The sequence below is a fragment of the Suncus etruscus genome, chromosome 17 (assembly GCF_024139225.1).
Source record: "Suncus etruscus isolate mSunEtr1 chromosome 17, mSunEtr1.pri.cur, whole genome shotgun sequence".
NCBI classification, from domain to species: Eukaryota; Metazoa; Chordata; class Mammalia; order Eulipotyphla; family Soricidae; genus Suncus; species Suncus etruscus.
The window spans coordinates 7,066,541-7,078,647 of NC_064864.1; the positions used below are offsets into that span (position 1 = coordinate 7,066,541).

General features: G+C 36.1%; 1 protein-coding gene across 1 annotated transcript in view; it reads right to left on the reverse strand.

The window, feature by feature from the left end:
* The window catches only part of ARID5B (AT-rich interaction domain 5B), a 203,625-nt gene that overhangs the window by 95,914 nt on the left and 95,604 nt on the right, over positions 1 to 12,107 (reverse strand). The window contains exon 4 of the mRNA XM_049790626.1: positions 9,235 to 9,465. Coding sequence (XP_049646583.1) covers positions 9,235 to 9,465 — 231 coding nt within the window. The remainder of the gene's footprint in view (positions 1 to 9,234; positions 9,466 to 12,107) is intronic.

A 12,107-nucleotide genomic window follows, 5' to 3' on the forward strand; every position in this document is an offset into this window, starting at 1 on the left:
CATTTGACAAGATTCAGCATCCACTTATGATAAAAATTTTTTAACAAAATGGGAACAGGAGAAACTTATTTTAATATGGCAAAGCCTAGAAATGACAATTTCACTTCTTATGTCATACCCACTTGTGAAAAACACTAGATTTTACTCTAAGATCAAGAATAAGAATGTCCACAGTCATAATGATTCTTTAATATAATACTGAAACTTCTAGCTAAATCAGTTAGGCAAGGAAAAAAAAGGGAATCTAAATTGGAAAAGAAGTACCATGTGATAAAACAAATAAATTAAAGTGGCAAGTTACAAAATCAGTATATAAACATCTATTGTATTTTTATTTATACATAATGCAAGTAACAAGATAAAAAAGAAAGAATTAAAGAAAATATTATTTGTAATCATTTAAAAGCATTGAGTACCCAGAAATAAAAAATGGTTGGAAAAATTGTACCTTAAAACACTTATAAAAGAAAAAAAAGAGGGCCCGGAGAGATAGCACAGCGGTGTTTGCCTTGCAAGCAGCCAATCCAGGACCTAAGGTGGTTGGTTCGAATCCTGGTGTCCCATATGGTTCCCCATGCCTGCCAGGAGCTATTTCTGAGCAGACAGCCAGGAGTAACCCCTGAGCACCGCCGGGTGTGGCCCAAAGACCAAAAAAAAAAGAGAAAAATTTGGGAGAAATACTTCCTGCTTTTTTATTGAAAGAATTAACATTGCTAGATTCTCATTTTACCCACAGCAATGCAGTTTCTAGCAAAATTCCAGTTATATTCCTTAAGGAACTAAAACAAACAGTTAAAGTTAAAGGGAACAACAAAAGACCCTAGTAACCCAAAACTGTCTTAAAAAATAGAATGTAGGAATTGCATTATCCAACTTCAAACTATATTATAAAGCTATAGTAGTCATAGCAATATGGTGCAAGAATAATAGAATATATATGGATCTATCTATACAATTCAGATCTTCAAACTAAATCTATCTATCTATCTATCTATCTATCTATCTATCTATCTATCTATCTATCTATCTATCTATCTATAGCTAAATAATTATGAAGGAAGGAAGAACAAGCTCTTCAATAAATCTTGTTAGCAAATATGGATAGCATTACCCCAAAGAATGAAATTGAATCATTCTACCTCTATGAATAAAAATGAACTCAAAAAGTTTACTCAAGATGAATTAAAGACTTGGAATTTAGGTCTGACACTGTAAAATGCATTACAAGTATATACAGAATGATTCCTGAAATTTGTTTTAAGGATTTCTTCAATTTCTTTGAGTATTAAACTTCAATGGGAAAAAAAAACACAAAGAAAATGGGACAAATGTAATTACACCAAACAAAAATGCTTTAGCACATTGAAAAAACTATCATTAAATAGCATCCTATTTATACACATTATATTTCCATAAAGGGCTAATATTTAAGATATATATCTTTCATATGGATATATCTAATATATAATATAAGGATATGTCATATATATATAAGGATATATATATCATATATAGTATTTATCAGGTATATAAACATTTATACACATATCCTCACAAAACTCAACCAGAAGAAAGAAAACAACTTTATTAAGTTAAACTGATGTATCATCAAAGAAAACCTTCACATGACCATTACATGTAAATTTACAAGGATATGAAAAATTCACATTACCACTTATTATCAGAGAAACAGAACTCAGAAATTTTAAAGAAATAAAAATTAGTTATCACTTCACCCTGTAGAACAGCCTATACAAGCTTGGGGTATAGAGGAAAAAAAGTACCCTATATACTGCTGGTGGGAATGCAAACTAACTCAACATCTATAAAAAACAGAACAGATGTTTCTCAAAATATTAAAATCAGAGTTACCACAAGATCCAGCACTTTCTCTCCTGGTTTTCTATTTGAAAAACACAAAAACACTGATCCATAAAGATATATGCACTTTCATGTGCATTATAACTCTATCTACAGTTTCCAAGATACGCAAACATCTTAAACACTCAACAGCAGATGACTGCATGAAGATGTGGTAGAGAGATACAATGGAATACTAATCAGCCATAAAAAATAGATGAAATCTTGCCATATGTGACAACATGGCTGAAACTAGAGGAGTCATGGTAAATGAAATACATCAGAAAGAAAAAAGACAAATACCAAAGGATTTCACTCGTCTGAGATATAAAGAAACAATGCAAAGGAACAGACAAAGTAAAAGTAAAAAACCCCACAAATCCTTCCGTTCTGACCACAGAGCTGAGATTACCAAAGGGAGGAAAGGAAGGGGCTGAAAGCATTAGAAGGGGTTTAAGGCAATGTAAGGGAGGGATATTGGTGCTCTTGTGGTGGGTGCAGAGTGATAATAACATACATTTTAAGTGTGAAATTGTACTCTTAAGATATATAATCTTGTAACTCATGGCACCTCAATAAAAAATAAATATGAATTTTAATTTTAAATGCAGATTGAAATACACGATGTTCTCCATTTTTTCTAAATTAATCCTATTTGAATGTATTTTGGACTAGTTATCTTTAAGGACTTATTTTTGTCTTTAACATATATTAGATTCATATTACATCTCTCAGATAGAAACCAGTACCTTCGAGTTAGCTATTTATGTACTGTACAGTACTTGCCTGTTTGGACATAGCTGTCAACACTTCATAGATATGAAATCAATCTGTGTGCTATTAATGTAAACATTGTGCATGACAAAGTACTGGACATTATATTGTTCTAATAGAAAAAAAATGGACAAAATGGTTGTATGTATCCTATCTTGAGCCTAGGCAATAGCACAATATAAATGACAGTTTGTATTTTATAAAAGCAATGAAATTATAAAAAGAAGACAGAGTGAGGGGGCTGTGAAAAAAAGCCTGATGTTACAAGATTCTATCAGGACAGTGGGCGGTAAATAAAAAATTGATGTATAAAGGTTTTAATGAAAAAATATCCTCTTTGTAATGTCACTTCCTCTCATTGTTATTATAATTTCATTTCCTACCTGCATGGACAATGTAACCAGCTTTGATAATGCTTTAATAAGGACTCCATTGGTTTAGTTTTAAAAACAGTCAGTTTTAGTGGGCTAAGAATGGAGCATATTGCTTTTTAAAAGCCCTGGAACAGACAAGATGGGGGGATGCTGGCAGGATGGCAAGGCTGAAGCTTTTCAATCACCTGCCATTAATATGATTCAATTTATGCTTATGTCATAGGTTTAGACATAGCACAGTGCCGTTAGCAAGAAAAGAATGTGGATAAAATACAGTGAAGAAAGCAGATGGTATGCTATCAAAACCCTTCAAGCCTAAAATAACCTTTCCCAAGTAAATGAGATAGTTAATTAAAACTAGAATATATTTATTCTATTCTGAATATCTATCTATCTCAACGTAAATAAAAATCAAAATGACAATACTGTAATGTTGGACTAAATGCTACCATTTTATTGATGCTACTTTTATTTAATAAGAGCAAACAAGGTGTCCCAGAGTCAAGTCCATGTTCAGAGATAAGAGCATGCAAGTGAGCTGAAAAACATGTGAAGGCCTCCTTATCATAGAAGGAAAGACAGGTTCACTTCCAAACCACTACTTGGGTTTGTTCCAATTCTGGGTGCTAACCCAGGTAACCAAAAACATTCATATCTTAATGATGGAAAAAGTCTAGCATGTCATTTATCCAATCAGAGGAGTCTAGTAAAGGTGGAAATTAAGGGCAGAAAACCTCAGAAAGGTCAATAATAGAGACAGGTGAAGTCAGAACATTAACTTCATTCACTAAGTTTTTAGGACCTGAATATTAAGTCATCTGGATTTTTTCCAAGACTTTTCTGATGATCTCTCATCCCAACCTTTAAAATCAGATCCAGCCTTGTCCTTGCTATAAAACTTACCTTGACTCCAGCCTCAAGATTGACATTTCCAGCATCTCACCCACCCACTTACCCAAGTTCTCTCCCTACACCACGATTTGCTTTCTGAAAACACAAAATATTTAATCTTTGACTTTCTTGTTACATTATTTAACTTTTCAGGTGCATTAATACTGTCTTCCCCACTTAGATTTTAAATCCTACAAACAAGGTAGGATTGTGGGCTATTTACTTTTGAACATTTTTTTTCTTTCAACCCCCCTGCCCACAATCCCATTAAGTGGAAGAAAGGAGAAAATATATTATTGAATAATGTAAACATTATTTAATCATAGGAAAGCAGACACTGTCCTTTTGAGAGGGCCTTTGGAGGCATTTTATGGCAATTTATGAATTTCATGTGTCAAAGGTGTAGCTGCTAAATGCTATAAAATGTTTGCCATCAGCTTCACCATTCACCCACCTGGTGATATGGCTAATAAAATTTGATTTTTACAGCCTAGGCATACTGTTACCTAAATTACATTTGACCAATTACTGAAGTGACCAAATGCGTGGTACAGAATATATACTGTGTAGAAAATTCATCTGCAAGCCCCCTGGCACTCCCAGTAACCTGACAGAAGTGTTTCAGTCATCTGGCAATGTTTAATATTAGGAACATTTGTTTAATGCTACTTCACTAATTAAATTTATGTTCTTCTACCAACTGTTAGTTGGTTAGAGAAACTCAATCCCACATTTTAACAAACCCTTTAGCCCACGTTGATTTCAAATACAACCAGTTGAAACATTTAAGGGCGCTCTCTGAAAATTCAGAAGTGTGACCCAAAGTGGAAGGTTGAGGGTGTTCAAATCAGGTCAAAATAAGCTTTTTTTATTAGTTCACTTATGAATATAAAATTCCATAGAAATAAAAACTACTTGAAGCACTAAACAGCTGAAATTATTAAATGTTCTAGTTCTCAAATTAGTTGTTTTGAAGCTTTCTTAAAAAAATCATTTTTACTCTAAAAGAAACTGTCACTTTAAGAGGCCAGAGAAGAAAAACAGCATTAAATTAGCTATACAGAAAAAAAAAGTTTGGGCAACATTCAAAAGTCAGATGATTGTGTTTGTGAGAACATTTAAAACTAATTTAGTAACTCTTAACAACCATTGTGATCACTGTTAATTTGGAACTTCTTTCTATTACCAATTCTAGATGCAACAGCATTGAAACTCAATGACTAATAACTCTTAAATTAGCCTAAAAGGTTAAGACATTTTTTTCATTATATCACATTGAGAAATTCTAATTTTGAATATTTTTAAGTAGGGGTAAGCATTCTTCCAGTCTTACTTACTCTATGTTAGGAATTTCAGGATTGCTTGAGTGGCAAGCAAGGACAGATAGTTTGGGGACAAGAAAAAAGAAAGGCAAGTCAGAAGTAGTTAAAAGGGAAGATTTTCTGATTGCACATGTTGATCTGGAAAGAGACTATTTGGAAATATTTATTAGATCCATCATCAACCTGAATAAACCAGTTTGATGGCTATTGAAAGTTGAACAATAAAGCAGAAGCTTGGCCCATTGTCATTTTTTTTCTCCTTAAAATATTTTATGGTGGTGAAATCTCTAGGGGGGAATTGAAGCAGGCAAGTAGATAGGGAAGCCCACCCATCACCTATGGCAATGTGTCCCTGGAATGTTACAAAAGTTCTTGGGACATAATAAAACAAGAGATGGAGTTGAAGAAGTGACTCTTGTCACTAGCCCTAAGGCTACCAGGACACACCTTGTGGATACTGGAACTCAGGCCTGATAAGAGAACCTCATCAGGAACAAAGGCCAGAAGGGGAAGACAATATCATAGAAGACCATCAAGTGATCCCAGCCCTTCCCTTAGACAACTAATCTAGCAACAGACACTTACCAAGATAGAAAGCTCCATCTAGGGCAGATTGGGAAAACCCGATATAAGCCAACTTGGAACAAAGGAGATGTGCTATGTGCTCCCCAGGCCCAAGTGTTCAAGTGTTGGGTACATGGTACTTGGACACAAGTCACCTGAATCACTCCCTTGAGATATAAACTTTTGTACTTTAACTCCGGGACGTGTACTGGGATCCTTTCTACCTTAAGAGAGGTGGCTATACTTTCTCTTTATTACCTCCTCCATACACCCCTCCCCATCCTCTTTCTGTTCTCTGGATTTCTAAATAAAATCTGGTTTTAAAAGTTGGAGCAATAGCACAGCAGGTAGGGCATTTGCCCTGCAAGCAGCCAATCAGAGTTCGACCTCCAGTATCCAACATGTCCCCTGAGAGTGCCTGGTGATATTTTTGAGTGCAGAACCAAGAGTAGTCCCTGAGCATCATCAAGTGTGGCCCAACAAGCTAACAAAAAGCCTGTTTTCAACTACAAAAAAAAGTAGTATGATAGTAAGAGTTTGGAGCTTGCCTTGCATGTGGCTGAGCCAAGTTCAATACCTGACACCATGAGAGATCCCTGAGCCTAGAGCCAGGAGTTCAGAGGCCTGTACACTGTCTGATGTGGTCCAGGAACTTTCCCACCCCTGCAGGCCCAAATAATAAAATATGACAGCAGGGACTGGGCAAATGGCTCAAGTGACTAGAGCATATGCTCTAAATGTGGAAATAAGTGTTCTTTCTCAGCACCACATGGTCCCTCAAGGTTGTGTTCCCTAAACAAAACAAATACGATATGACAATAAACTTTTCTTGGAAGAAAAAAAAAATTGATGGAGTTTCAAACACTATACTAATATAGTATAAATATTATAACCAACTATAAATATTATAGTTGACAGTTATTTGATATCTCAGATTTGTGAAGAAGAGAATCTTAAAATACTTTTAAGAAAAATAAAATCAAATGAATTTAAGACCCTTTTCTTTTCAATCTTCCCTTCCTTGATCATCATATCATATTCCTTCATCCTAACCCTTTATCCTCTTACATATCTACTTAAAAAAAATTTCTTGGGCCGGAGAGATAGCACGGAGGTCGGCCGTTTGATTTGCATGAAGAAGGAAGGTAGTTTAAATCCCGGCAACCCATATAGTCCCCTGAGCTTGCCAGGAGCAATTTCTGAGCATAAAGTCAGGAGTAATCCCTGAGCACTGCCAGATGTGATCCGAAAACAAAAACAAAACAAAACAAAATGAAAAAATCCCTTCAGTACCAATTACAAGGCTGTTGGTTTTATGACTCAAATAGCCAGATTGGAAAGAATACACTGGACTCCCAAAAGCATGTCCCAGGAAAAAGTGATTAATCAGAACGTTTTGGACTGATATACTGTATTACAGAAAGTAGAATCCTGAGGAAAGCCTTAATAATTGAACTAAAGCATGTTCCAGCTGAAAGGGATTCCCCAAAACTCTCCAGAAACAGAAACAAACAAACAAAAAAAAAAACCAATAAAAGAGGATGAGCTTATCATCTCACACCAGTGACATTGGAACACATCACAAAGAGCAAAAACAACTAGTGTTGGCACTGATGAGGGGAAAATGGGATCTTTATCCATTGCTAATGGGAAGGTAAACTGGCCTAGCTTTTTAGAAAAACAATCAGGACTTTTCTCAAACAAACAACAAACAAACTAGGAATTGAGCTTCTATATGACCCAACAATTATACTTCTAGGCCTCTAACCCAAGGCCAGAAAACTCCATTCATAAATAATATTTACCCTCCTATGTCCATTAAAGAACTATTCACAACAGCCAAACTCTGAAAACATCCCAGGTGTCCATGATGAGAGGCACGGATTAAGAAACCATGGTATATATACACAATGGAATACTATTCAGCTTTAAGAAAACAGCAATTGGTTGCTATAGGGACAAATTTATAGAATATCATTCAAAACAAAGTTGGTCAGAAAGAGAAAGACTAGCACAGGCTGATCTCTCTCATGTGGAATATAAAGAAACAAAGTGGAGCTATAACAAATAAACAAATACAAAAGAAACCAAGCAATGGTCCTTAGTGGGAAGTTTCCTACAGATAAAAAGGAAGGGGTTAAGATTGGGAGTCACTGAGACACTCTGGGGGAAGAGTAATACTGGATTGTGTTATGCAGAAACCCTATAACTAAACTAGCAACTACATATGCCTAAAATTAATTAACTAATTAATTTAGTTCTTCAGTTAATAGCAGTGGCATGTAGAAAAGGGTTTAGGGTACTGTGAACAAGTAAAGTTGAGGAAGATGGGATCTTGGTTTGCATCCAATCATTCATTACATCATGCCAAGTCTCCTCCTTTCCTTCCAGTTACAAGACTTATCAACAAAGCATAAATGAAAAAGAAATATATATATATGTACAAATCCTTTTGAAGTGGGCATAGTGTATAAAGATATGACTATTTGTATTTTAATAATTCAGGGATGAAGCCAGAGATATAGTATAATGGGTAAGGCACTTGCCTTGCATGTGGTCAAATCAAATTCAATCCCCCAACATCTCATATGATTCTCTAACCCCTCTAGGAGTGATCCTTGAGCACAGAGCCAGGAGTAATCCTAAGCACCATCAGGTGTGGCCCCAAAACAAAACCAAAATAAAAATTGTAAGTGTGGAAATCAATCTATTATCTTCCAACCTACCTATCTACCTACGCACCTACCTATTCACCTATTTACCTTCCTATGTACCCACACTTACTACCTAGCTAGCTATCACCTCTCTCAGAAATTCCCAAACCTATTTGACCTCCTGCCTCCTTTTCAGGAAACAACAACAACAACAACACAGCAGCACTCACTGATCCTTTGAAAATATACCTTCTTGAAGTAAACAAACAGAAATCACTCCCAATTTGCAGCTGAAGCTACTCCCATTCCTCTGGATAGTTCCAGCAACTCTTCCCCATTTGCGAAGCATCCAACATCACTCATTTTGGGAAACACTGCATTATCTATTCACCATATGCTCCTACCAAAGTGTTTACAATTGATACATTAGTGCTTGCATTAACCCTTGAAAAGGGAGTGATCAGTTAAATTGAACATTTCCTAAAGAGCCAAGGTCTTTGAAGAGTGAACTGATAGGAAACATTTCAGGGTGAAAGTCCAATTTCCACGTAAACCAAGCAACTTCAGACTCTGAATTAAAGAAAACATTCTAATTTAAATCACAATCATTTGCCACGGTAGACAAATGGTTCACCAATGACAACTTTTGCCCACAATGATTTGGGGATCAATGGAGCAAGTGGCTCACATAACTTGTATGGCAACTCTCTATGCCAACACTATTCTTCACAGAAAGCAAAAATCACACAGGCACAGGTTTCATGTAAAAAAATGAAAAAAAAAAAAAAGACTTACCAAACTCATCGCATATACTCTCATTTTCTATCAGAGTGGGGTGGTCAAAGGTGTCTCGACAGTACAGAATCTGAGGATTCTTGCTGACAACTGCAATGCCCCCCAAGGCCAATGCAAATTGGTCTGTGAGGATAGAAGAGGGCTTATCCTGGATGCGCTTCAGCATTGAGCGGTACCGGCAGTACTGAGGGTAGCTGAGAACTATCACGTTCATATCTTCTTCATCCTCTCCTAGACAAAAGAGAAATACTTCCATTACTTTTCAACAACAAGGAACAGCGTCATGGCATTGTTTCAATGACCTTTAGTTCTAAAAATTAATCTCAGGCAAGATGCTTCTACCAGTGCATCTTTAATATAGCCTAGTTCATGCCAGTGTCTTCTCACCCCACCAATCCAGCGTCACACAGGTCACAGGCCAAACTGCAGAGCAAAAAATAGTGGCGCAAAGACAGAGTGCGATGACCAGACTGGTGGATTAAACAATATATGGCAAACAACGGAACACTTTCACCCTCAAAAAAAAAAAAATCAAACAAAGAAACCTAGTTTTGAGAGAATCTGACAGTAGTTTAAGCATTCAAGTTAACAATCAGAATTCTGCTGAGTTTTTTATACCCATTTTTACAGTCTGTGATGATCTCTTCCCTCTTTTTTGTATTACATAAACATTGAGGACTTAAAGCCTTTGCAGAGATATTCCTGCCTCAAAGATAACTACATGTTTAATTAGCATCTCTGTCGCTGCTGTAATGATCCTCAGTTCTATTCAATAAGTAGTTTGTGTTCTCTTGATGGTCCTGTGGAAAGATCATGTTTCTCAGTGTATCAGTCTGGACCACATACATTGCTCTGACCAGTGAATTGGAAGTGAAGCCAGTAGCTAATTTAAGGGTTAATATGCAATGGGCTACCTCCTCTCCTTTCCTTTGCTCTGTGAACTAGCAATGTTCCAGAGTGGCTTCTCTGTTAGTTTAGACCAGGAGTCCTCAAACTTTTTAAACCTGGCCCAGTTGCTCACTCTTCCTCAGACTGTTGGAGGGCTGGACTATAGTTTAAAAAAAATCGTAAACAAATTCCTGTGCACAATGCACATATCTATTTTGACGTTAAAAAACCAAGACGGGAACAAGTACAACATTTAAAATAGAGAACAAATGAAGTTAAATCAATAAATTGACCAATAATTTGCCGCCAATTAACCAGTATTTCAATGGGAACTATGAGCTTGCTTTTGGCTGGCATAGTTTGAGGATCCCTGCCCAAGTCTGAGAGAAGTTGAGAGACAGAGAGAAGGAGGAGAGTCAGAGAGTGTGGCACACATCCACACATGTGCACTACAAGCCCAGGATGAATCAGCTGCTAAGCAGAACAGGCAGCAGTGGCAAAAACACCCAGCTGGCTGGATAAATGTGCTCGACAGGACACATGTGTCTATGGGTCATAGTTTGAGGCCCCTGGTTTAGACTTTGGATTTCGGATAACTCAGAGCATGGTCCCTAGTTGAATTAAAGATGATCTAGAACGTAAGCATAAAATAAACCACTGTTATACTGACAACATGATAGAAGCTTTATTTTTGCAGCAAGATCTAATTCATTCCTAATCAATTACCTTTGTTTTCTCCATCCCCACACCTCTACTCCATACTCCCCCCATCTTCCCGTGTTCTTCAAATTCATCTGATACCTTAACACATTTCAGAAAAACTTGCTAAGAGGACATCCCAAGAATCCTTGTGAGAGTTCCGTCAACCAACTCAACAACTTTAGTGAAGTTCCCTTTGACAGGAATCTTAATGCTAATTTACACCTCCCCACATTAAAGTGTTTGTTTAAAATAATATCCAGATTTTGTATGGGTGCAACTTTACTCCAACTCAAATTGAGAAATGGCCAACAGTACATGCTACCCTCCACATTGTGTTGTCTGCCACCTGTACAACCTCAGGCTGAACTGAGGCTCCTTGATCCAGTTTGTCATTGTTCTCTATGATCACAAAATCAGCAACTGCCAACTAAGTCACTTTCTTATCCAAAAGGAAAACACTCAATATTTTGAGTTTTCACCTGGCTGCAAGAATTGCATCAAACAGTTGTTAAAGATACTAACATTATCTTGGCCATCTGGTAATCAATAGGAGATGAGTAAGGACAGAACATAATGACAGAACGTAACCAGTACCAAAGAAGGTACATATGTGACCTTTGCAGATAGGAAGTCAATACCCAGATGTATTTCTAATTATATTCACTTAGTTCTTCAGACTGGAGCTTTCTCTTAGAATGGAGAGAATTAACAGGCTTTCAAGATGGTATCTCTTCATGCTTTACATTTCTTACTCTCCTGCCCAGTTTGTGAATAGCCATTTTATCAGTTGACATACTAATTAGAAGGAAATTATATTTACACTTGAAGACAAGTTCCTAAATAAAAAGTAGTTTTGAAATGCTGATATTTGTTCCCAGACAGGTCAATTGAAGATTTCTGTAGTAGATCAATATAGTAGTTAAAACTTGGGGTTAGAATCTCTTCTTCTATAGTGGTAAAAGGCTTAAAAAAAAGAAAAAGAAAAAGAAAAACTAATGGAAATATTCACCAAAAATGATAAGAACTCCAAAATACCTAACTATAATTTGAATAAGCATTCACCTATGTGTCGATCATATTATCATACTTTATCCAATCTGACCAAGTTTTATAATAAAATCATACAAGATGAGAGAGAGGGACTTAATTATAAATCTCTGAGTCTTATTTCAATTTGCTCAATATCTGATAACATTTTCTGTACATAAAAAGTACAATGTAAATGCTTGTTGATTCCAAAATTCTGACATGATTGTATTATTAACTTTCTGTGACGGGGGAAG